Source organism: Pristiophorus japonicus, chromosome 1, assembly GCF_044704955.1.
Source record: "Pristiophorus japonicus isolate sPriJap1 chromosome 1, sPriJap1.hap1, whole genome shotgun sequence".
Lineage (NCBI taxonomy): Eukaryota > Metazoa > Chordata > Chondrichthyes > Pristiophoridae > Pristiophorus > Pristiophorus japonicus.
In genome coordinates this window covers 198,188,407-198,215,891 of record NC_091977.1, presented here as the reverse complement: position 1 = coordinate 198,215,891, position 27,485 = coordinate 198,188,407, and the positions used below count along the sequence as shown (strand labels likewise).

At 45.0% G+C, this 27,485-nt stretch overlaps 1 protein-coding gene across 1 annotated transcript in view; it reads left to right on the top strand.

Moving 5' to 3' along the window:
* The window catches only part of gfm2 (GTP dependent ribosome recycling factor mitochondrial 2), a 38,544-nt gene that overhangs the window by 6,068 nt on the left and 4,991 nt on the right, over positions 1-27,485 (top strand). The window contains exons 2-9 of the mRNA XM_070868442.1: positions 1,562-1,702; positions 6,672-6,771; positions 7,684-7,864; positions 8,038-8,114; positions 8,877-9,015; positions 10,850-11,035; positions 11,186-11,301; positions 22,444-22,626. Coding sequence (XP_070724543.1) covers positions 1,562-1,702; positions 6,672-6,771; positions 7,684-7,864; positions 8,038-8,114; positions 8,877-9,015; positions 10,850-11,035; positions 11,186-11,301; positions 22,444-22,626 — 1,123 coding nt within the window. The remainder of the gene's footprint in view (positions 1-1,561; positions 1,703-6,671; positions 6,772-7,683; positions 7,865-8,037; positions 8,115-8,876; positions 9,016-10,849; positions 11,036-11,185; positions 11,302-22,443; positions 22,627-27,485) is intronic.

The following is a 27,485-nucleotide window of genomic DNA, read 5'->3' as shown; positions in this document are numbered from 1 at the left end:
CCCATTGGGTGTACACAGGTCCAGTGAGCTACCCAATGCTGTAGCCTGCGTCCCGGGGACCAGAGTCATGCACCACGAAGTGTGGCCACAAGCAGCCAACACACACGAGCTGCGGAGCAAGCGACCTCAGCAAGGCAATGGCAACGGTATTGATACCATGCCCTGGGTCGGCTCCATCTCTCAGGCAACCGATGGCACCAACTGCCTGAAGGAGCAGACTGCACCAAGGCCATACACCTAGATGTAGGGCCACCCACCACTGTTCCCCCAGAGGAAACAAGCACCAGCCAGGATTCCAAACCAAACGATACTCAGACCAGCGAGTCAGCAGTTCCCTGTGCACTGCTGGACCACAGCTCCTCAGGGAGCAGCTGTGACCCAGGGTGTAAAGAAAGGACAGGGACGTCACAGACATCTGTGAACCTGCCTGACGCTAGGGACCACGGCAACAGCCCCGAGAGCAGGCTACTCGAGCCAACCGGGTTCCCACTGCCAGCACCGGGCACTGAGTCGCCACCAGACTGCAGGGACACCACCCAGCAACTCTGGAACTAGCTTGTCCTCACGCACCAGTCACCGCATCGACAAAGCATCTTAACGTCCTTGTCGCACCACGGAACCACAAAAAAACCCGGCAAAACCCACTTACCTAAACTTGAATGTACATGAATGTCAGGAGCCCCCGCCACATCAGTGTGGGGGGCGGGGGGGAAAGAGTGGAGTGGTCAGGAACACACACAAACAGCAACCACCAGCACGCTACTGCACCAACTACCCACCCAAGGTTGAGCTGGCCTGCCAGAGGTCAACCAGACAAAACCCACATAGAGCTAAGCCCAGAGCACAGTCAATGCAGAGGCGATTTGCACTGAGGGCTCAGAGGGGAGTGATGTCATGTATACCACATGGTTACTGTTGGTACTATCTCAAGGTGTGCCACCAGAGGACACAGCAGTGGGAGACTTGTAGGTTACCTGTACAGGTGTGTCTGGCCTAGTATAAAAGGCAGGCCACCAGGTGTGATCCTCACTCTGGAGTTAACTAATAAAGGACTAAGGTCACTACAGTTCAAGTACAACACACTGCCTCGTGGAATCATTGTTAGAGTATCTAAGGACACAACATTAATGATCCTGTGAATTGCCTTCGACCATTTTAACTACATTACTGGTGCTTTATAAATACAGGTTGCTGCTGTTGATATAACCCGTTTTACATCCTTGCCGCAGTTGTAATTTCTGTCCATAGATTCTTAATCCATAAACAGGGCCTGAAAGTTGAATATTACGTATTCATCAGTTTCGGACAAAAAAAATCCTTTGTTATTCTCAATGTTGAGTGCTTCATGATGTAATGTAATGTTCTCATTGGTTTGTGAATAATGTTTGGTTGAGCCAATCTCCTACGTAATTGAATAATGAGATCTCTGATCGGTCATTTTAGTTTGTTTTGTTAATTAATGTCTGTGAAGTATTTTTTGATGTAATTAAAAACAGAAAGTTGTTTATATATTTTTTTTTAAGTTTTTCATATGTTGACATATGCCCCATTGCATTTTCAGACGTTGTTATGGAGATGACCTGTGTGCTCTGGCCTTTAAAGTTGTTCACGATAAACAGCGTGGACCTTTGGTGTTTGTCCGCATCTACTCTGGTACAATGAAACCTCAGTCAGCCGTTTATAACATCAATAAAAACTGCACGTGAGTATTTATCTGGCTGTTATAAAATAAAGGACTCCACCCAGCCCCATGGATAAATGAATATTCTAAACAAAAAAAATAATCATTTTGGAAAGCATGACTTCAATTTATATTGTTGATGTGTTTCAGTGGTATTGCTGCTGAGGAATTGAATACTTGTTTCACTTTTTGGCCTCCAGTATCAGCATCAAGCACCTCCAGTTTAATTATATAGTACAGGTTAGACACACGTAGCATTTTACAATATAGCAAGTATGAGATATGAAGCCAAGGCAGGTGGATAGAGTTAACATATACACATCAGCCATGAACTCATTGAATGGCAGAACAGGCTTGTGGAGCTGAATGGCCTACTCCTATGTTCCCTTCCGAAGTTGGATTTCAGTTGAAGTTAAGTAAATCTCGATAGGAAGATAGGTTTGCACCGCTAGTCTGGTCAAAGTTTTAGAGTGTATGAAGTTCTGATCGGACTGGCACTGCAAACCTATGCTCCCATTTACACTGTGGAATGAATTTTCCAGTGTGGCACTGGCCAAAACTAAGCCAAAAAAATCCCTGGCAGCAGCTGGTACTGAGGCCATCACTTGTAGGAAATCAGCACTGCAGCCTGACGATGGTTCTTCTGTGCATCAAACCTAGACCACAAAGTATAGGGACTGATTGTGAAGTGACAGAACGAAGGCAAAATGTGTATAAATTGACTGCTGCATTTCTCTACATTATAGTGACCACACTTCAGAAGTACTTTGTTGGCTGTAAATCCACTATGCGAGGTCATAATTTTGTGAAAAGTACTCTATAAATGTAGTTCTTTCTTCTAATGATTCTAAATAGAAATGTTATTGAATTATTATATTTAGGTCTTACAATTACAGCTAAAATTGTGGTAGCTGTAGCAATGAAGAAAGTTACATACAAACTGAGATCTTGGCTAGACCTCTTTCAGAAATGTCATGTATGTATGTTAATGTATGTACTGTAACCTGACCGCTGAATGTACCTTCATCCTGTATACGCTATACCTGTACCACCAGAGGGTGCTGCTGCTGGAGACCCAAGGGTCACCTGTACACTGCAGGTAACCAAGTATAAAAGGGAGCTCACCTCTTGGTGTCCTCACTCTAGGAGCTGCAATAAAGGTCTAAGGTCACTACAGTTCAAGTACTATACCCTTACTTTGTAGAGTCATTATTAGAGTGCTTGCATATACTACAACTGGCGACAAGGTTACGAATTTCCACGCACAATATGTCTAACCTAAGCAACAATTCGCTGATGGGGAAGATTGGGATGCCTTTGTGGAAAGGCTAGAACACTTTTTCATCGCAAACGACCTGGCTGGGGACTCACCGACCTCGCTGGCGAACAATCGCAGAGCTATCCTGCTCAGCAGTTGTGGGCCCAATGTCCACGGCCTCATCAGGGACCTGCTAGCCCCAGCGAAGATGACAACCAAGACCTATGCAGAGCTCGTAACTTTAATACAAGACCAACTCAAACCCAAAGAGAGCATCCTCAGCCAGACACTGGTTCTACACCCACCAGCGGCCCGAAGGCCAAGAAATTGCTAAATATGCTGCAGATCTGAGAAGTTTGGCTGCACCATGCGATTTTGGCGACCACCTCACCGAAGCACTAAGGGACATCTTCGTTATTGGAATCGGCCACGAGGGCCTCCTCCATAAACTGCTCTCTGCGGACACTACGTTCACCCTGCAGAAGGCGATCAAAGTGAGCCAGGCATTCATGATTTCAGTCTTCGACTCCAAACGAATGATGACTCACACACAGGACCCTAACCCGACGAGTACACTGAACCGAATGGCGACTTTCAGAGGCAAGACTGCTGCCCCGAGTCCCGCAACCCTGAGTCCGCCACATGGGGCCAACTGGCTAGCCCGGTGCTGACGCTGTGGAGGAAACCACAGGGTCCACCAGTGCCGATACAAAGACTATACCTGCAAAGGCTGTAACACTAAAGGTCACCTTCAGCGAATGTGCAGAAGAAGTTTCACTCACCGAGTCGCTGAAGAGTTGGCCGATCACCCGGGCTCCAGTGCTGATGAAGACGAAGCGGCTGAGCCCCTGGAAGAGGAGTACAGAATATATACCTGCTCCACTGAGAGTTCCCCGTGGAAAATGGAAGTCGAAATCCACGGGGTTCCAGTCTTGATGGAGATTGACACAGGGGCGAGACAGTCGTTGATGAATCAGACGGCCTTTGAGAAACTCTGGGACAATCCCGCCAAATGACCCAAAATGTCCCCAATCCAGGCAAAGCTGCTCACCTACACAAAAGGCACCATCCCAGTCGTTGGCAGCGTGGAGGTCCAGGTATCTCATGGTGGCGCGATGCACAAGCTTCCCTTGTGGATCGTTGCCGGTGATGGTCCAACGCCTCTGGGAAGATGATGGATGAAGCAAGTCCAAATCTGTCGGAGCAACGAAGGCTTCCGGGCCCCGGCGATCGACATCTTACGCAGACCCCAAACTCGAATCCATCGCAGCACCTGAAAATCCTACTGTCCGACTCGACTGCGCGGTGACGACACAGACCGCACAACTCAACGGCGCGATAACCCAACATGAATGACCAGACCTCGCCTTCCGGGCTCCAGTGGCAGAACTCCGAGGGAAGAAGATTGGCGCAGAAGGTAAATTTCCGGCGTCCGTGGCAGAACCTGGGGAGAGAAGGATCACCACAGCCTACCTCGTGGAGAGAAAGAAGATGGTGCCCGCACCATGAGGCGAAGCACCTGGAATCAAGATGACCGAGACCAGACCTCGAGGGGCAGCATTGAGGGAGCATTATGTGTTACCGAGCGGCGAACCGGATTGGGGTAAAGATTGCAAGGCCCTCTTAAAGGAGACCGGCAACCCAAAACAATTCAAGAGACAGTTCCACTCTTGGCACAGCGAGGCCGGTGATATTAAAGATAAAAGTGCAATTAATGAATGCAGGTATATAAATGTACTGTTGAATGGTGATGCCGGCAATGCCAATGGGAGAAATGTAACAAATGCTTTAAAAAGTGATGTAGTAACAAGTTTGCACTGTTGAACAGTGATGCCAGTAATGCTAATGTGACAAAAATGTAACCAACCAAGGCAGGTATCCAAATGTAACCTTGTACAGAGATACTGATAGCACACAAGAAAGCGTTGTAAGTGACAAATATGAAAGTGTACAGATGTATAACAATGTCGAAGTAGCTAGTTGCGATTGGAGCCAATGTATCATGTATGCTAATGATAGAATGAGAAATGATACTGGGTTCTACATGTATAATGACAATGCCAAAGGGAACCCCCTGTGGGAAACACCCAGGTCCAGCGGGCTACCTGATCATGTAGCCTTTGCTTCCGGGACCAATGTGATGCCCCAGGAAGGATTCACACACACCCAATGCGAGCATACCCACTGTAGGGACGGCGGTCAATGGGCAGCATAGCCACCAGCACTGGCAACCTGCCCCAGATCGGCCCTACCCCCCCTGGCCACCAGGGCCAGCACCGGGAGCAAGAGGCCAGTACCCTCCAGCTTTCCCGGTGGAACCTGGGATGACCAGACTTCCACCACCAATGGAGGACAAGGAGGCCACACCACCCTGTGGCCCTGCCCACCACCAAACGGCACCATCTACCCATTCAACAATGTATGTACCTTACTCATAACAACATGTACTTGCTCCACCACTACTGAATCCTCCAACAGTGACACCCACATGGTCTATGTATGGGTGGGGATGGATGTGTGCAGCCACGAACACATGGATCACACCCAGCACCCACACAACCCTCACCACAACCCCCCACCATCCACAACTGATCACCTCCCCATGTCATGGCAATAAGGACTTGGGAAAGGCTTAGGGGGAAGTGTTGTCATGTATGCATGTTAATGTATGTACTGTAACACTAGACCACTGAATGTACCTTCACCTTGTATACACTATACCTGTACCACCAGAGAGTGCTGCTGCTGGAGACCTAAGGGTCACCTGTACACTGCAGGAAACCAAGTATAAAAGGGAGCTCACCTCTTGGTGTCCTCACTCTAGGAGCTGCAATAAAGGACTAAGGTCACTACAGTTCAAGTACTATAACCTTACCTCGTGGAGTCGTTATTAGAGTGCTTGTATATACTACAGGAAACTATATCAATCATTGGTTGACCTTCTGTAATAACTCCGTTACCCATACTGAAGCATGAGTGATTTTAAATGCATACGTATGGCACTTTAATCGAAGAAAGACAAAGGCCCTGATATTGCGGGTGGGGCTTCAGATCGTGGGTCAGCCTGGAGATTGGGGGTAGGAGTGATCGGCCGATTGCAGTGTTAGCTTTTGAGGCCGGGGGAGGGGGGGGGGGGGGCGTGGAAGCACTCCAGCTCATCCTGGTCCACAAGCACTGCTGGAAAAGCACTTATTTGCTGGATCCAGCCATTTTCCAAGCCCTGGGAAACTCAGCTCGTAGATGTTAAATGTAAAAGTCTGTTAAAATCGGAGGCATGTGGTCTGATTAGCATATTTGAATTACTGACCCTCTCGTGAGCAGGCTCTCTCTCTCTCTCTCTCCACCCAACCCGCCCTGGTTAAATCAGAAGTAGGCACGTTTGCGGTGGTTTGGGAATTACGTTTTTCAGAATTTAGCTCCGTCCTCTCCCACCCATCCTGGCCTAAACGGACTAATATTCAGGGCTTTATTATTACCAATTCAAGAAATCGAGAGATTATATTCATTCAGTATCTAGATAGGTGAAGAGGACACAAATAAAAAGGTTGTATAAGTTGAATTGTATCTATTGTATAAGGGTGTATATACTGGTATTTCATTGTATGTAATATTTTGCTGTAAATAGCGGACAGTTTGGCTCAGTTAACTGCACATGTGTTTTTAAATCAGAAACTATTTTTTGAAAAACTAGCGTTTTTCACTGCATTACTCTTGCTTGTTTGTGCTGTGTAGGGAACGAATGAGTCGCCTTTTACTACCATTTGCTGACCAGCAAATAGAGATCCCTGCACTACAGGCTGGAAACATTGCACTGACTGTGGGACTCAAGCAGGTGGGAACACTCTACCTCTGTACACTCACATTTTCTTTAACATTGATTAGCTTCTTGAAATGTTTGCTTTTGTACAACTTAACTAGACTTGAGTCTGCGTGTTGACAGGTGTGATGACTGTTGCTGCCAGACTTGATGATGATGTAAATGTAACACAGACCTTTAACTTTTCTGCAATATGACTGAGATCTGGCTGAAAAATCAAACTGGGCTCCCAGAATAATATGTTGTTAGACCATTTCATGTTTTTGTGACATTCCCCCTCCCCAGTTTTACACACTATGAACGTGACCCAAGAAAGGAATAAGCGACATGAATGTATCTGATTTCTATCCTGTGTTTGGCAGTGGGTGATGAACATTTTTTTGGAAGGGAAGTGAAGATTAAGTTGATGTTTCTCCTACTACAGAAATGTTGACATGGGAAAGAAAACCTAAATATAACAGGGTGCAATTTCCGCAGGATTCCCCCATCTTCCACTATAAGTTTAGAAACCCCAGAGGAACAACGGAAACTGCCATTTACATATTTTTGGGGGTTTTCTATTGAAGTTAATGTGCGAGATCATAACTCCCAAAGAAATGCCAGGAGAACGTGTATATGTTTGTCCCAGGTTAATGCATTATGCCTAGTAACGTAAAATAGCCTTCATTTCATTATTGTTTTGCAGCCCTATGGAGATTGTCATTTCATTGTTCCCCTTGCTATTAGGGAGCTTTTCCACTGACATCAGTTGACACCAGTAATGGGGACAACGGAATATATCGGCATTGGTTTCAATGCCAGTTGGGAGTCACCCAAGTTGGGAGATGTCAGCAGTAGTTCAATGCATGATTGTACACAAGGCATTTGCCCATCACAAGCAGAGACTGTACAATGTCAACATTTGATATGTCTTTGCATTGCTCTCAGACAGCAACTGGTGACACAGTCGTTTCATCAAAGTCATCGGCAGCAGCTGCAGCCCGTCGAGCAGGGAAGGAATCTGGGAAACAGTATAAGGAGCAGGAAGGTCCAGTGTTGGCTGCAGTTGAGATTCCAGAGCCAGTCTTCTTTTGCACAATTGAGCCACCATCAATGGCAAAACAACCAGGTGCAGTACAATGCTTTATTAATATCCAACTTTATTTTCTTGACCAGTAATGAGACTGCATTTCGCAGATTCTTACAGTCCTTGCTGTACACCCAATCTGTAGACAATAGCAGATATATTTCCTGTTTTTTATATTTTCAAATCGATACACAAAAGCTTGTTTCTGCATATAGATCTGGACCATGCTCTTACCTGCCTCCAGCGGGAAGATCCCAGTTTAAAGGTGAAGATTGACCCGGATTCTGGTCAGGTGATGTATAACCTTGTAGTCACTAGTCATACATTTTTGCTTTGCTGTGAAACTTGGATATTGTACTCATGGTACTGCTGTAGATAACATGTTAATTTCATTAGATCTAATTTTTATGTGCGGGTAACCACCTAGAAGTCAAACGGGAATTCCAGCTACTATAAAGGCATGGTGCATGGGCAAAGTCCTGTGCTATGACTGTGTTGAAATGTTATGTTATCAGAGATCCACTTTACAGCCTGGCTGTTTAAACTGACAACTCAGAAGTGCAAAGGATGTCCCAGTTGACTGAACTTCTCTCTCTTTCTGGAGAACCATTTCCTTTTGAGAAACTTGCAATAAATGCACAGTGTTGCAAGTTGGAAATTCAATGCATTCTGCATCACACATTCTGTATCTCTCTTTCCCTGACCCCACCATTTACATTTGCACTTTATCTTCACAATTAGAAGTACTACTTAGTTCAATATTAATTGGAAAGACTGATCTTTCTTTGGTTAGATTAGTGCACAAAACCATTTACCGTATTATGTAAAATGAAGAATATTGTCAAGACAATGAATATATCGAACAGTAGTAAACAATCCTGCACTACTTGATACTATTAATTAAATAATTTGTATTTGCAAGAGAGTAGGAACAAGAATAGATCATTCAGCCCCTCGAGCCTATTCCGCATTCTGTTAGATTATAGTTGATTTGTAGCTCAACTCTAATTACCTTCCTGAAACATCAGTTGACTGTTATCTGTTGCTTTGATAGACTATTTTATGTGGAATGGGTGAACTGCACATTGAGATAATTCATGATCGAATCAAGAGAGAATATGGAATTGAGACATATCTCGGACCGCTCCAGGTGGCCTACAGAGAAACTATAATGCAGACTGCAAGCTCAAATGGTAAGCACTGTAATATTCAGTCTTTGTAATGCCATTGAAGAAATGTTCTAAATGAGATGTTTCGGTTCAGATTTTCCATTAAAGTTACACCAGCTGCTCAGACAGAGGCAGAAACTTATTCAGATGCCACTCCACGGACTCCTCACATGGCCCTGTTGCTTCCAGTATTTCCCAACAAAAGTGAAATGAGGTGTAGCTAATAACAACATAAGAAATAGGAGCAGGAATAGGCCATACGGCCTCTCGAGGCTGCTCCGCCATTTAATACGATCATGGCTGATCCGATCATGGTCTCGGGTCCACTTCTCCGCCTGCTCTCCATAACCTCTTATCCCCTTATCGTTTAAGAAACTGTCTATTTCTGTCTTAAATTTACTCAATGTCCCAGCTTCCACAGCTCTCTGAGGCAACAAATTCCACAGATCCACAACCCTTTGAGAGAAGAAGTGTCTCCTCATCTCAGTTTTAAATGGGCGGCCCCTTATTCTAAGATTATGCCCTCTAATTCTGGTCTCTCCCATCAGTGGAAACATCCTCTCTGCATCCACCTCGTCAAGCCCCCTCATAATCTTATACGTTTCGATAAGATCACCTCTCATTCTTCTGAACTCCAATGAGTAGAGGCCCAACCGACTCAACCTTTCCTCATAAGTCAACCCCCTCATCTCTGGAATCAACTTTGTGAACCTTCTCTGAACTGCCTCCAAAACAAGTATATCCTTTCGTAAATATGGAAAGCAAAACTGCACGCAGTATTCCAGGTGTGGCCTCACCAATACCTTGTACAACTGTAGCAAGACATCCCTGCTTTTATACTCCATCTCCTTTGCAATAAAGGCCAAGATTCCATTGGTCTTCCTGATCACTTGCTGTACCTGCATACTAACCTTTTGTGTTTCATGCACAAGTACCCCCAGGTCCCACTGTACTGCAGCACTTTGCAATCTTTCTCCATTTAAAAAAAAAACTTGCTCTTTGATTTTTCCTGCCTCACACTTTCCAACATTATACTCCACCCAGAAATGGGCAGGCATGTCATAATTACTCTTAAATGACAGTAATACACCACACAATGTATTTCCTGTCAGATGCACCTTAGTAATATTGGCTGCAAAGGACATCTGCTTGTTTCTCGCATTGTTATGGGTAGAACGGGGGATTTAAATTCCCCAATAGGAGTTGAATCGACTGTCCTGCAATCAATTCAGTTCTACAGCCAAGCAGAGGCTGGGAAGCCCATGACAAAAATGCAAACTACCCTGGCTGTGGAATATCATCCAGAGTTCAAGGTCCATCTTTATCACTGGCAGAAATCCCAGCCTGATTCACATCGAGATTCTTCAAAAAAACAGAACATTCTGGCCTTCATCTTTGTAGTATGGAGGCGCAAAGGTTAAAGCATTTGCAACAAAAACAAAATATTATACATGAAATTATAACAACATAATACCTTTTCAATCAAAATAAAGTAGAAGAATGTCTCTATAAAGGTTTCAAGCCCCACTCCAGAGACTTGAGCACATAATCCCAGCTGACGCTTCAATGCAGTACATTCGGAGGTGCTGTCTTTTGGATGAGGCATTAAACCGAGGCCCCATCTGCCTTCTTGGTTAGATGTAAAACAACTCATGGCACTATTTGAAGAAGAGCAGGGGAGTTTTCCCAGTGTCCTAGCCAACATTATCCCTCAATCAACCTCACCGTTTGTGGGACTTTGCTCCGTGCACAATGGCTGCCCTGTTTACCTATAAAACAGCAGTGACTACACATCAAAAGGAGTAACTGAGGACTATATATGAACACTGTATAAATGCAAGTTGTTTCTTTCTGTTAGATACCCTGGACAGAACAGTAGGGAATAAACGCAACCTGGTAACAGTCGAGCTTTCTGTCCGTCCATGGCTAGGAGAAGAGCCAATGTCAACACCTCTGATTGAGATTTCAGATCATATAGTGGAGCAACTTTCTAAAGAAGCTCGGCATGCTGTTGAAAATGGAGTTAAAAACTCGTGTCTACAAGGTGCTAAATAATATGTCTAATTTTTGTTATTGAAATGCATTCTTTTTTTTTTAAGATTTATTTCACTTATTTGCATACATGATAAACTGTACAGCTTCTGTAAGTTACCTGAAGCAAATGGCAATCAAGTCCATTTACCTCTTGTTGTAGGTCCTCTGTTGAGATTCCCTGTTCAGGATGTCGTAGTTGAACTGCAGTCTCTCAGTGTACACCCTGGAACGTCCATGGCAATGATTTCTGCTTGCGTGTCACGTTGCATGCAGAAGGTAAGGCCTTGGAAGTTCATCCTAAATACTAGGGCTGGAACACACATTTGTTTTTGTAGATAGTAACCGATAGCTGCATGTGTTTACAAGGTAATAATCTGATTGAGATGTTCAAACAACATCATAATCCAGAAGAGTACTATACAATTGCTACCTGAACTCTGAAATTAAATTGCTGCCTTGAACGTGCTCCAGGATACCAGTTATATGCACTGTTGCTTTTTATTGGTAGTTTTGGTGCATGGCTCGATTATTGAGCCACTGATTGGTGCAAGTGCCCATTAATACTTGCTGAATTTACACTGAAACATTACCGTTTTACTGAAAATTTATTGATGTGCAGTGAACCTATAATAGAAAGGCAAATGGTGTTGCAGTAGTAAACAGCAACCATATTTCTTTAGTGCTTCACGCATGCTGGAAAGCATCCCAAAGCACTTTATATTAAGGAGAAAAATAAATGAGGACATTGAGCAGGAGGGGAAGATGGAAAAATGGTGAACTCAAGGCACGGTCAAAAAGACTTTTGAGTAAGTTTTTTTTGAAACCGGAAAGGGAATGTAGAGGTGACGGTGTTCACACAACATTGCTGCTCTTGTCCTTTTTGGGTAGTAGTAGTCTCAAGAAAGGGAGGTGCTATTTAATCTTGGTAAGTTGCTGCAGTGCATCCTGTAGACAGTACAAACTACAACCACAGTGCACTGGCGACGGAGGGGGTGCCTATTCAGTTGAGTGGCAGGAGCACGATCAGGGAAACTTCTGTGACCTGGTTGGTGCCAGGCTTCTTGATTATTGTGGCTGCACCCATCTAGGTGAGTGGTGAGTGTTCGTCTTACTCCTGACTTGAGCCTTTCAGATTGTGGAGAGGTTTTGAGGAGTCAGGAGGTGAGCCACTCATTGCAGAGTACCGAGCTTCTGCCCGGTTCTTGTAGCCAAAGTGCTGATATGGCTGGTCCAGTTAAGCTTCTGATCAGTAGAGCCCCCCTTGGTGGTGGGAAACTCAGCAATGATTGTGCAGTTGAAGGTAAGGGGGAGATGGCTGGGCTTTCACTTGTTCGTGCTGGACATTACCTGGCACTTAGTTGCCTGCCACTTGTCAGCCCAAGTCTGAATGTTATTCAAGTCTGACTGTAGGCTGACATGAGCTGCTTTATTATCAGAGGAATTGTGAATGGAGCCGAACACTGAAATCATTTGCACTCCTGGTGTTATGATGGAGAGAAGGTCTTTGTTGAAACCGTTGATGGGGACCAATTGGCTGTCTTAGATTTATTCTATTTTTTGGATAGGACATAACTCAAGAATTTTCTACGTTATTGAGTGGATGCTAGCATCATAGCTGTACAGGAGCAGTGTTGCTAAGGGAAGGACTACCTATGGTGACAGGTCTTCAGCGCTATAACTTGGGGGTTTTCGGGGCCCATAACCTTTATTGTGTCCAGTCCATTCCAGATTGCTTACTCCCCCAAGGAGAATAGTTACTGGCTGGTCATCAGACAACTGACAGGCCTGGATTTGAATCCTCATATGGTGGACAATTAATACCAGGGGCTCCTTCTGAGCAGCGTGGTGAGGAGCACAACGTACCAAAATATGAGCGCATGCATTTTCCACTTCCACTAATGTGCACCTTACATCCATACATATCTTCACTTGGAGCTAATAAAATGACCACAGAAATTTGGGAGCAAATAGTATACTTCTATTTGAGATCATCTAAAACTATATTGGAAAATCTAGATTTCTGTGAGCAGTTATATGGGAACTTGCTGCATGAGGAAAAAAATCCACAAACCAAGCTTCAATGTTAGAGTTTACAATACCTTGAGGAACTATTCATAAAAGCTGCTACAGTAGCACATAATTACACACATTGACTATACTCTTGGGTGAAGGTTGTTTGCTTGCCCTTGCAGAATGTTGCATGGTTCGGGAAGATCTAAAAGGGAGGGAGAAAACAACTTGTTTCCCTCTTTTGAAGAGGCATTTTTTCCTGAGGGTCAACCTGCTGCCATGCAACTTCCAGTGCCACTGTGGAATCAGCTACAAGGCGCGCACAAGAGTAGGGTAACTTAGCCTTGCTTTCTCCCTGTAGGGAAGGGCCCTGCCTTTTCTGAGCACTATGATTCACGCCTGCGATCATCGACTTCAGCACATCGATGGCGTTAACCATATCCTGTTACTTTGTGAAACTCTAAAGCACTGCTAAAATAGGAATTTAAAAAAACAGTAGCTTTCACAAAGACTCCAGTTTAAAAAGGAAACTTGAAACCTGTTTTGCAATGAAACTGCATTCAACCTGCTTTATTTTTCCGAACTGTTTGGAAAGGCCCCATCTTATTTGGCTCAACCATCTCTCTTCATTTGTGTTGGGTATGAGTAGCTGCAACTAAACTAGTCAATGCTTCCTGTCTGGAAGCCAGGGAACCAGCTGTTTAATTAAAAAGGTCACTCAAACACCCAATAAGGGGTAGGCCATTTAGGACTGAGATGAGGAGAAACTTCTTCACTCAGAGAGTTGTTAACCTGTGAAATTCCCTACCGCAGAGAGTTGTTGATGCCAGTTCATTGGATATATTCAAGAGGGAGTTAGATATGGCCTTTACGGCTAAGGGGATCAAGGGGTATGGAGAAAAAGCAGGAAAGGGGTACTGAGGGAATGATCAGCCATGATCTTATTAAATGGTGGTGCAGGCTCGAAGGGCCGAATGGCCTACTCCTGCACCTATTTTCTATGTTTCTATATTTAATATAAGCAAACAACTAAAAAACAAATGAAGAGATAATGGAGTAAACTGACTGATTCCACAATCCCAGTGGAGAATCATGTTCAAGGGGAGCTTGGACCGCAGACTGGGCTATGGCATTGTCACCCTGATAAAACAGCTGGTATCAATAAAAATGTCCATAAAGACCCAACTGGCGTATTAATGTCCTTTTAGGGAAGGAAACCTGCTGTCCTTGCCCAGTTTAACCTATATGTGACTCCAGTCCCACACCAACACCTGTCCTCGGGGAGTGGCCTAGGAAGCCACTCAGTTGTATCAAACCGTTTGCATCGGTTCAAGGACGCTGTCCACCCCACCCCCCAGCTTTTCCAGAGTTGGGATGGGTAATAAATCCAGGCCTTGCCTGTGATGCCCGCAGTCTGAGAATGAATTAAAATAAAATTATCTATCCTCACCCCCCCCCCCCCCCCATTATTTGAATGCAACTCTCCACTGGGAGTATGAGATCAGTGAATTTATCCTTTTATCAAGGACACATATATGACAGAAACATCAAAAAAGAAACGATATAGTAAAGGAAAGCTGGAAAAGAACAGCAAAAAAACCAAACATGAATAAAATATGAATGGAAAATGGAATCTCCTGAAGAGCTTTTCATGAAAATTCAAAAAAACTATTTCCATGCCACCTCAGGGGAAAAGATTGTTATTGAGAAAAAGAAGTATAGCATAGTAAGTATATCAAAAGATGTCAACACCAAAGTATTTCCAGACTGACACCACCATTAATTTTACTCAATACTAAAGTGCTCTAACAAGGCAGTTATCCTTGCACTCTCTGATTTCCTGAATGAAGGAGATTGGCTCTGAGTAAATAAACCATTTATTCGTTGCTGAGTCTAAAGATAAAAAGCTTGTAGTCAAATATAGCTAGATACACTCAATGTATTCAATGTGTTTATTTATATATATATATATAAATATATATATATATATATATATTATATATATATAGTATTTAAAAATTTGAATTCAGATTAGTGATTTCACTTCTCATTCATATCGGTGGTAGTGTTTACAAAACAAAACTCTAGGGGCCAGAATTTGCTGTCAAAATAACAGTGAGGCTAATGGCGCTCGCCGTTATTTGTGTGCAAACAGGTACAGCAACTTTAGGTGAGGGGCAGATACGTGGTGAAACTTAAATATCCAAAAGTTACTGTCCGAGTTGCTCCGCTCCCATTACCTTCGCAAAAATGGCATTTCGCTGTCTGCCTCACCATTGAAATGCATTGGACGGTGTGAGGTTGCTGCATTTGTGCAATAGATACGAACTAAACTCACCCCAGAAAGTTAAGTCTTGTCCATGTCTAAATATACTTTTAACAATATAATGTGTGTTAATTATTGCCAGTCAACTTCTCTGGCACTGAAAATGAACCATTACAAGTGTGGAGTCTCATTCCTTCAGATTTTAATTTCCGTTGGGAGATTTTAAAAATGTAAAATTTAAAATGTTAACTTTTTTAACTTTTCCTTTCTGTCTCTTTTTTTTCTCTCTCAATCCAATCTTTCTTTCCCTCTTCATTTCTCTTTCTGTACCTGATTTGACATTGAATTCTCCCACTCTAATTTACTACCTTCTCATTCATTGCGCTGTTAATTTCACAATCCTTCAACCTGATTGGTTATGGAAATGCACAGTTGCTTGTCCTGTTCACTCAGGTTCCAGATGCCCGGTTTCCCTTGCAGCGCCATTAGCAACTCGCACTTTCAGCAATTGTCACGCAAATTTTTTTTTAAAACCTAAACTGGCAAGTATAACTAATGGCAGATGACGTTTGGTACCCTCCTACAGCAAATTATGGCCCCACATAATACATTTGAAACTAAACGTAAGTTAGAATAACAATGAAAAGCTATAAAAACAATAGAACTTTATGTCTGAACTATGGGCTAGATTTTCGATAGGTTCGCGATCGGTTTTCCGCCTGGGCGAAGCGCAAAAATTACTTTTTTTGGCGCTAAACGAGTCACACAACATTTTGCGCCTGGGTGGAAATTTCGGTAGTGGTTTTGTGGTGGCGCTAAAACTTAGCGCCCACCCGATGTTTTCACTGTTTGGATGATGTCAATCGGCATGGAACGCTGTGCTATCGCCCTGGCCAGAAAATCAGGCAATATCGCCCGATTTACCGTCCGCCCGGAAACCCAGCAGAAAAAAATCAGTCGGACCCAGGGCACACCCGGTGCTAACGGCGCCATCTTGAAAATGGAGTAGAAGTTCAGTGCATAAAAGGATTTTGAGAAGAAGGCTGCATTTTACACAGTGAAGTTTTATGTGAGTTTATCGTTTGTTTTAAAGGATATTTAAGGACATTAAAAAAAAAGGGGGGCTATACTATGTCAGCCATTATTCCTGGCTGCTGTATTTATACAACGTCGAGCAGAAAGAAGGCTTATTGATCATTTCGAGCGTAATCGGTCGCAGATGTATGGGGAGGATGCCTTACCCCCCACAAGTTTACAGGCAACAGCACTCATACCTGCAGCTCTCTGAGACACAGTGCATTAGAAGGCTGCGCTTCCGAAAAGAGGTGGTCACAGAGAAATGCCAGCTCATAAAGGCAGACCTACAGCCTACCAGTGGCAACAGGACTGTACTGCCCGTCGAGATGAAGGTGACTGCGACACTTGCCTTCTATGTCTCCGGCTCCTTTCAAACATCAGCAGGGGACATATGCTGCATCTCGCAGAACACTACACGTTGCTGCATTCGCCAGGTGACTACTGCACTGTACGCACACAGGATGGACTTCATAAACTTCCCAATGACCAAAGAGGCACAGAATGAGAGGGCTGTAGGTTTTGGACGAATTGTTGGCTTCCCCAAGATTCAGGGTGCCCATTCGCACATCGCCCTGCGAGCATCTTTACTCAATCCAGTAGTTTACAGAAACCGAAAGGGATTCCACTCCATGAATGTACTGATTGTCTGCGACAATACTCAGCGCATCATGGCAGTCAATGCCCAATATCCAGGAAGCATCCGTGATGCTTTCGTCTTGCGTGGGAGCAGTGTCTCATGCCTGTTCGAGCGTCAACTACAAGGCCAGAGTTGGATGCTGGGGGACAAAGGTTATGGCCTCGCCACCTGGCTCATGACCCCCCTCCGGAACCCTCAGACAGAAGACGAGCATCGCTATAATGACAGCCATATAGCCACACGCAACATAATCAAAAAGACAATTGGAGTGCTCTAGCTACACAACTTAGCCATCATGAGGGGACAGAATTTGCCATTGGGGACTGCAGGACCACCTCAGGAGAGAGGGGAGGAGGAGGATGAGTAGCCTGGCGAAGAACACATACCATCCCCACCAGCACAAGGGAAGCCTCGTGCAGCTTTCGCCACTGCAAAAGCCTGGCATCTGCAGCTCATAATTCAACACTTTGTTTGAACCATTGCCTGGCCACTCTATCCCACCATGTTGACTATTCCCACTCTTATTCTGCAAGTGAGACACTACACAGGAATGGTTAAGGTGAACAAAAGTATTTAATAAACATTGTAAAATTGTTAAACATAATTTTGAAACTTAACTAAAATTTGAACTTGAACAGAATTTGTAAACTTTTTAAACTTTTATAAAATAACAACAACAAAACAACAACCCCTGCACTGAACGTCTTTTACCTCTGGCTCTTCCCCACCCCTCACCCCTCACCCTAACCTCCCCTCTCTCGCATCATGACCCTACCCAAGTTGGCACCAAGAGTTAATGCAGCATAGCGGCCAGTCTTGCTGTATTGGGGAGGGGGGGGGAAAGATAATGGAGACGCCATGTGAGGATCCACTGGAGAAGCTCTGGGTATGGAAGGCCCGGCTTCTGAGTGGCATCCTCTTGCTCGGCCTCGCCACTCATAGGTGATGTGGGTCTGGGTGTGACAGTGTCAAAGATGGAGGCCATTAATTGCACATGGGCATTGACAGCCTCGCAGGTTTCACGGCTCTTACGGACAATCAGCGCCCCGACCTCCTTCATGTTCGCAGATAGTGTCGCGATGCTTACGGGAATTCTACCCAATACCTATAGGAGATGTCAGGTGAGCTGGACGCTCTCCCTGGACAGTCCCACCATGTCCAGGTGTGCGTCTGCCCGTCTGTCATCAGACCGGCTTTGCCTTCTCACCCTCCGGAGAGACGGCATACAGGATTCAACCCCGGTAGTGCGTTGCTACACGCCACTAGTACTCATGGCCTCGGATGGATGAAAGTCCGAGAATGTTTCATTCTCGGACGAGCTGCTGACCGGAGGAAAAAGAGGTGTCGAGTGCATCGGCCCCTCCTTTCCCCCCCCCCCCCTCCTGGAATAGGCTGCTCTGTCCACTCCTCCTCCCGCCCGCACCCCCCCCCCCCCCCCCCCACACATGACAGCCTGAGGTGAAGGCTTCCATTGAAGAATTTGACGCATGCGACTCCTCATCTGGAAATAGAAAACAACAGACGAGTGGTTAGCAGCAGGGGAGGGAGCAGGGTGACATGAGTAAGGTCACATAGCACAGGTTCATTTGAAGGACCACCGCTACTCCATTATATGTAGTCCAGAGACACTACATGACATTGCCCCAACCCTAGTCCACAGACACTACATCAACCATGGGGAGTGTGCAGGATTTACCCTCACTATCGAACGGGGGGTCAGCACCTCCATGGGCAGTTGTCCTCCCTGAGGCACCGATCAGACCAGCCACTCTTTCCTCGATGTCTGTCAGAGGCATGCTTCGGGGTGGTCCGCCACTGCTCCCAGCGGTTGTGGGACATCTTTCCCTGCAAAGATGACAATGGGAATGGTTACCAGAGGGCCCTTCTGCTCTTGTGGCACTTATACCAGACTGTGTGCATTTAATACAGTCCTCTGTTTAATGGCCCTGAAAGTTGCACGTGGTTCATGAGGAAGACCTCGAAGTGCAGAAACATTTTTTAAGATCTCAGAAAGCAATCTTAATAATTTGTAAAAATCATTCATGGCAAACAAGGTGCAACACTAAGCCTCCCTATACCAACAGCATGAGAACAAATAATGTCAGATTTATAATTTAAGTAATGAAGGAGTGTATCAATAAGAATATATCTTACTCTAGCGACCCTGCAAAGGTCATTAAATCTCTTGCGGCATTGTGTGGGTCCTTCGGATGTTGATGTAGGAGACGTCCTCAGATGTGCTGATCCAAATTCTATGAAAAACCGGTGGGTGGGGTCTACTTGCACCCCACCTGTTTTATTCTGCCCATCTCCTTTGCCTTACTGCTGAATGTTCTGGCTCTCTGCCATCTCCTTCTATTGTGAATGAAATCTAAAAATGGCTGATTCACCCTTGAGTGTACTGCACATGCGGGGACGCTCCGTAACAGCTGACCAGAAGCGCGGGAAGAAAAAAAAAATGGCAACAAAGAAATACGCTTGCGCAGAAGATCCGATTTTTTTTTTTTGTTCATAAATTTTGGCATCGTCCCACAAATTTACTTGTGCAATGCCGGATTTATCGCTAACGATCTTGACCATTTGCCGAATTTTGCGTGCTCTGGCGGTAACGGTAACCCAGCAGTAAAAAAAAATCACCACGATTATCGCCCGAAAACAGGTGAAATCACTAAAACCAGAAATTCTAGCCCTATAACTCCTAACTTATCCCGCACAGAGTACTGCTCCCCCATCACATCCAGCCTCACTGGCCTACATTGGCTTCTGTTCCTCCAATACCTTTAATTTTAAATTTTGAACCTTGCAATTTTTTCAGGACCTCCTCTCCCCTGATCTCTTATTCTTACCATCCACTAAATTCTCTGTTCCTTTGACTCCAGCCTCCTTTACTTCCCTTGACATTACTTTCTGCCATTGACAGCCATGCCTTCAGCTGCTTTGGTGCCACTCTCTGGAATTCTCTCCCTACCTGCCTCTCCACCTCCCTCTACTCCTTTAAGACACCCCTTAAAAAACACCTCTTCGATAGAGCTTCTGGTTACCCCTTCTAATCTCTCTCACTTTGATTCAGTGTCCCTTTTTCCTCACACCTCTGTGAAGGACCTTGGAATACTTTGTATGCCAATGGCAGTATATGAATGCAAGTTGTTGTTGATCATCCCTCCATGGCCTCGTCCCTCCCTATCTCTCTAATCTCCTTCAGCCTCACAACCCCACATGCCCCCCCCCCCCCCCGAGATATCTGCGCTCCTCTAATTATGTTCTCTTCAGAATCCCTGATTATAATTGCTCAATCATTGGTGGTCGTGCATTCTGTTGCCTAGATCCTAAGCTCTGGAATTCCCTGCCTAAAGCTCTCTCCTTCTCTACACCTATTTCCTCCTTTAAGATGCTCCTTAAAACATATCTCTTTGACCAAGCTTTTGGTCATCTGCCCATATTTCTCCTTGTATAATGGCTCAGTGTCAATTTCTTTTGTCTCATTTTTATTACATTAAAGGTGCTAAATAAATGTAAGTTGTTCCCACCTATTCCCACCAAACTGCTGACCACCCAACTTTCTTTTCTGGCTCCCATGTTAGCTGACATTGTTAACGGTTCTCTCTGCTCAGGTACTGACCCTCCCTCAAATCTGCCGTCATCACCCCACTCCTCAAAAAACAACCCTTGACCCCCTCCGTCCTTGCAAACTACCGCCCCATCTCCAACCTCCATTTCCTCTCCAACGTCTTTGTATGTGTTGTCGCCTCCCAAATCCGTGCCCATCTTTCCCGCAATTCCATGTTTGAATCCCTCCAATCCGGTTTCTGCGCCTGTCACAGTACCAAAACGGCTCTCATCAAAGTCACAAATGATGTGACTGTGACAACGGCAAACTATCCCTCTTCTCCCTTCTTGACTTGTCTGTAGCCTTTGACACGGTTGACCACTCTCCTTCTCCGATGCCTCTCCACCATTGTCCAGCTGGATGGGACTGCACTCACCTGGTTCCATTCTTATCTATCTAAACGTAGCCAGAGAATCACCTGCAGTGGCTCCTTTTCCCGTCCCTGCATCGTTACTTCTGGTGTCCTCCAAGGATCTATCCTTGGCCCCCTTCTATTTCTTATCTACATATTCCCCCTTGGCGACATCATCCAAAAACACAGCGCCCATTTCCACATGTACGCTGATGACACCCAGCTCTACCTCATTACCACTTCTCTTGACCCCTCTTCGGTCTCTAAATTATCAGTCTGCTTGTCCGACATCCAGTTCTGGATGAGCAGATATTTTCTCCAATTGAATATTGGGAAGACCAAAGCCACTGTTTTCGGTCCCCACCACAAACTCTGTTCCCTAGCCACTGACTCCATCCCTCTCCACAACTTTTGTCTGAGGCTGAACCAGACTGTTTGCAACCTTAGTGTCATATTTGACCCTGAAATGAGCTTTCGACTACATAACTAAGATTGCTTATTTTCACTTCCATAACATCGCCCGTCTCCGCCCTTGCCTCAGCTTATCTGCTGCTGAAGCCCTCATCCATGCCTTTGTTACCTCTAGACTTGACTATTCCAACGCACTCCTGGCTTGCCTCCCACATTCTACCCTATGTAAACTAGAGGTGATCCAAAATTCAACTGCCCGTGCCCTAACTCTCACCAAGCCCCGCTCACCCATCACCCCGGTGCTCACTGACCCATATTGGCTCCTGGTTAAGCAATGCATCAAATTTTCAAAATTCTCATCCTTGTTTTCAAATCCCTCCATGGCCTCACCCACTCCCTATCTCTGGAGTCTCCTCCAGCCCCACATCCCCCAATATGTCTGCGCTCCTCTAATTCTGCCCTCTTGAGCAACCCTGATTCTAATCGCTCAAGCATTGGTGGCTGTGCCTTCTGTTGCCTAGGCCTTAAGCTCTGGAGTTCCCTGCCTAAACCTCTCCACCTCTCTTTCCTCCTTAAAGACGCTCCTTAAAATCTACCTCTTTGACCAAGTTTTTGGTCACCTACCGTAATCTCTCCTAAGTGGCTCAGTGTCAAATGTTTTTGGCTCATAATACTGTGAAGTGCTTTGGGACGTTTCACTATGTTAAAGGTGCTATATAAATACAAGTTGTTATTGATGACAACATGGATTGGATCAGTTTTGTGTAATTTGCGATCCAAAAAAAAATTTACATTGAAATAACTGTTTCCTCCGTCAGTATATTTAAGGATTCAGTCTTTACCTTGGTTATATTGATATAGTAGATTGTCTATGGTTTATGATTATTTACATTTTAACTTGACTGCAAGTTTACTGAGTGATGTAATTGTCTCATTTAAGCTACACATGCATGATCTGGAAAAGAAAATGAAGCATGGTATTCAAGTTCTGGATACTTTTTCAATTCCAAAGCCTCAATTTGCTATTGATTAAAATGACACTGTTTCTTTGCATTTAGGCATTAAAGCAGGCTAGAAGCCAGGTGCTGGAACCTGTGATGAACCTGGAAATCACAGTGGATGAGGATCACCTCAGCGTGGTGCTGGCAGATCTGGCTCAGCGAAGAGGAAGCATCCAAGAAATTCAAAACCGGCAGGACAACCGGGTCACATTGGCATCTGTCCCACTTGCAGAAATGATGGTAAGTTATAAACACCAAAGAATAGCAATTCAGCTGCACATCCAACTGAAAAGGCAGAGTATTTGAAAGGATTTGTAGAATGCTGGACCAGGATGTTTACACCATACACTCAACAATTTAATTTTTCTAAATAATTCTGAACAGCATGGGCAAACTAAAAGTAAATTTGTTGTTAAAAAGTGTTGTTTTCTAATGGATACCTGTGAGCTAATTTTCTTGAGTTTTTTTTTATGACATTCTGATTTGCTGCTTGAAGAAAGACTTTTATATAGCACGTGCATAATATGTAAACAAAACTAAAGGAGATATTGCGCTGTCAGTGCAATTGAGGATCTTGTGTTACCTTACTGATTGGCTCACTTGACTAGTTTATTCATAGTCTGTGCAGCTTTGACCTTCTGCAGGAATCAGGCCAAATAGAAAAGGAAAATCTGGCCAGCAGATCCAACTTAAAGGGATATGTACATTTAAATGTAATGGGGGTGCATAAGGAGACAATATGATTTCAGCCTTTATCAAACTTCAAAATGAATTTTAGATATTTGTCAGTTTTGGCCAAGGCTGGGGAAATGGTGCAAACATAAATGGTGAAAGAAGACCCAATATGGGGGTCACAAAACCGATTCTGTGGGCAATTGAAGTGGAGCAGTACCCAAGCCCTTGTTTTATAGATGGCTAAAAAGACATGTAGCTACATGAGGTGGCTGCAAGGAGGGTTGTCCTTTTTGGCATTTCAGGACACCCTCTCACCCTGGTGTAGCACACCATTCCTGGCTGCAGGTGAAAACCAGACTCTATTGCATGCCTGATGCATGTAGAACCTGGGATCAAATGCATAAAAAGGCAGCAAGGAATCTGACAGAGAGACTTAATAAATGCTTCAAGACTACATCCCCCCCAAGTGTTGCCTGTTACCTATTCCATGTTTACTGCAAACCCATACAACCTTTTAACTCTTTCATTGCATCTGATGCATACCCAAGCCTCAGTAAGATGTGCCTTCAACATGCAACATACACCCCTCTTGAGATCCACCTGGGGGCCACGAATGGCAAGCTGCCTGGGGACTTGTGGTAGGTGTTACTATGAGGCCCGAGGCCCAGTTTTGATCAGGCCTTGGGCCTACCTGTTTCTGGAAGGGGATTACTCCCTGCACCCAGTTCGTGCCAGCCAGGCAGTGGAAACAAATTTCATCCCCATAGACTACTACTAAATGTAAAGAAATTTCACTTCTGCATAACTATTAAGTGTTTGTGATTTATTGTATATGACCATTTAATTATGAAATAATAGATTTGTGATTCTAAATATATGAAACCAAAATACTGCGGATGCTGGAACTCTAAAATAAAAATAGAAAATGCTGGAAATGCGAGCAGGTCAGGCAGCATCTGTGGAGAGAGAAATAGAGTTAACTTTTCAGGTCTGTGACCTTTTATCAGAACTGAAAAAAGTTAAGTGATAAAGCAGGTTTTAAGCAAGTACAGAGGCAGGGAAGGGGCTGGGGAGGTAAGAACGAAAGCGAAGGTCTGTGGTAGGGTGAAAGGCAGGAGAGATTAAAAGATAAAAGGGATGATGGTGCAAGGCAAAAGGAGATGGTGATGGGACAAATAAAGAAACAAAAGATGGATCCAGAGGAGCTGTAAATGGAAACAGCAGAATCACCAATAGCTGCCATCCGATAAAATGAGGACAAAGATTGTGATCTAAAATCAATGTTTTGTCCGGAAGGCTGTAACGTGCCTAATAGAAAGATGAGGTGCTGTTCCTTAAACTTTCGTTGAACTTCATTGGAAGAGTGTAGGAGGCTAAGGACAGAGAGATCAGAGCGGGAGTGGAGCGGAGAATTAAAGTGACAGGCGATCGGAAGCTCAGGATCATGCTTGTGGACTGCATCATGAGCAGCAAATACAGTGTCCTAAATTAAAAATACAAGTAAATCACTGTTTCACCTGGAAGGAGTACTTGGGGCCCTGGACGCTGGGAAGAGAGGAAGTAAAAAGGCAGGTGTTGCATCTCCTGCACTTGCACGGGACGGTGCAAAAGGGAGGGGGTATTCGCTGCTCACGATGTGGTCTCCTCTACATTGGGGAGACCAAACGCAGATTGGGTGACAGCTTTGTGGATCACCTCCGTTCAGTCCGTAAGCATGACCCCGAGCTTCCAGTCACCTGTCACTTTAATTCTGCGCTCCACACCCACTCTGACCTCTTTGTCTTTGGCCTGTTCCAATGAAGCTCAAAGTAAGCTCGAGGAATAGTACCTCATCTTTTGATTAAGCACTTTATAACCTTCTGGACTCAACATTGAGTTCAACAATTTTAGACCATAACCTCTGCCCCTATTATTTTGGGTGACAGCTGTTGATGATTCTGCTATTCCCATTTACACCTCCTCTGGACCCATCTTTTGTTTCTATATTTGTTCCATTACCATCTTTTTTGCCTTGCACCATCATCCCTTTTGTCTTTTAATCTCACCCGACTTCCACCCTATCATAGACCTTCCATTTTGTTTTTTCCTCCCCTCCCCCTTGATTTTATGTATGTAAACTTTATAATAGTGTAAGACTTGCCACCAGGGAGCGCACCAGTTGGAAACTTAAGGGTCACCTGCACACCTCGTGCAAGCAAGTATAAAAGGTTGTCTGCCATGCTGCTTCAGCACTCTGGAGTTTGATTAAAGAGTCTAAGGTCACATCACTTTGAGCTTACAGCATACAGTCTTGTGGAGTTATTCTGAACATAACAATTGGCGACAAGTAACAGATCACGAATTTCTTGCGGTTATGGCTGCCGTTGGTGTTCTTGAGAGATTTGTTGAGGGTGATGATTGGGAAACCTTCATTGAGTGTCTTGACCAGTACTTCGTGGCCAATGAGCTGGATACAGACAGTAACGCAGTCAAGCGCAGGGCGATTCTCCTCACTGTTTGTGGGTCCACGATATATGGCCTCATCAAAAATCTGCTAGCACCGATGAAACAAACGGACAAGACATATGCAGAATTGTGTATGCTGGTTCGGGAACACCTCAAGCCAAAGGAGAGCATCTTAATGGCCAGGTATCGCTTTTATACGCACATAGCTCCGAGGGCCAGGACGTGGCAAGCTATGTCGCCGACCTAAGACGTCTTGCGGGACTGTGCGAATTTGCTGGATTTTTGGGGGAAATGTTGCAGGACTTTTTCGTGCTTGGAATTGGCCACGAGGTCATTCTTCGCAAACTGCTGTCTGCCGAATCCCTAGATCTGAGCAAGGCCAGCAAGATAGCACAGGCTTTCGTGTCCACGAACGATAACACTAAGCAGATATCTTCTCAGCATTGAAGCTCACCGTCAAGTACTGTACATAAAATAACGCCTTCAGCAGGCAGAACTGTTACATGGCAGGGCCTATATGCCTGCAGAGGCCAGACCTAGGATGACTCGAGAGTCCGCCATGGGGCGTGAATGCGAATCCATTAACACCATGTTGGCGTTGTGGGGGTAATCATAGAGCCCATCAATGTCGATTCAAGCACTACGTGTGCAAAGGCTGCAGAACAATGAGGCACCTCCAGCGAATGTGCAAACGTGCTGCGACTCACCATGTGGCAGAGTCGACAGAAGATGACCGATCCGGTGTGGATCATGCTGGATGAGTAAGAGAGGCAACTCAACCAAAGGTTGAAGAGGAAGTGTATGGGGTACACACCTTCACCACCAAAAGCCCTCCGATAATGTTGAAAGTCAAATTAAATGGCATTCCAGTTTCCATGGAATTGGACAGGGGGGCGAGTCAGTCAATTATGAGCCAGAAAGCTTTTGAGAAACTTTATGGCAACAAGACACAAAGGCCAAAACTAAACCCGATTCATACAAAGCTGCCCACTTACACCAAAGAACTCATATCAGTCGTTGGCAGTGCGGCAATGAAGGTATCGTACGATGGAGCTGTGCATGATTTATCAGTATGGATTGTACCAGGCGATGGCCCAACGCTGTTCGGCAGAAGCTGGCTAGGAAAGATCCGATGGAACTGGGACGACATCAAAACACTGTCTTCGGTGGATGACGCCTCGTGCGCTCAAGTGCTAAAAAAAATTCCATCGCTATTTGAGCCAGGCATCGGCAACTTCACAGGTGCCAAAGTGCAGATCCATCTAATCCCTGATGCATGGCCTGTTCATCACAAGGCCCGAGCGGTTCCATATATGATGCAGGAGAAAGTCGAGATCGAACTGGACAGACTTCAACGAGAGGGAATTATATCGCCAGTCGAGTTCAACGAGTGGGCCAGTCCAATTGTTCCGCTGTTGAAAAGCGATGGCACGGTCAGAATCTGCGGAGACTACAAGGTAACGATCAACCGAGCCTCGTTACAGGACCAGTACCCACTACCCAAAGCGGAGGACCTGTTCGCAACGTTAGCAGGGAGGAAGTCGTTCACCAAGCTGGATCTAACCTCTGTTTACATGATACAGGAGCTGGCTGAATCTTCGAAAAGATTGACATGCATCAACACGCACAAAGGACTGTTCATATACCACAGATGCCCTTTTGGGATTCGCTCGGCTGCTGCCATCTTCCAGAGAAACATGGAGAGTCTGCTGAAATCGGTTCCGCGCACCATTGTGTTTCAAGACGACATCCTGATCACTGGACGTGACACCATCGAACATTTGCACAACCTGGAAGAGGTTCTAAAGCGACTGGACAGAGTGGGACTCAGGCTGAAATGCTCCAAGTGTGTTTTCCTGGTGCCAGAGGTCGAATTTTTGGGGAGAAAGATTGCGGCAGACGGCATCAGACCCACGGACTCTGAGACAGAGGCCATCAAGAATGCACCCAGACCACAGAATGTGACTGAGTTGCATTCG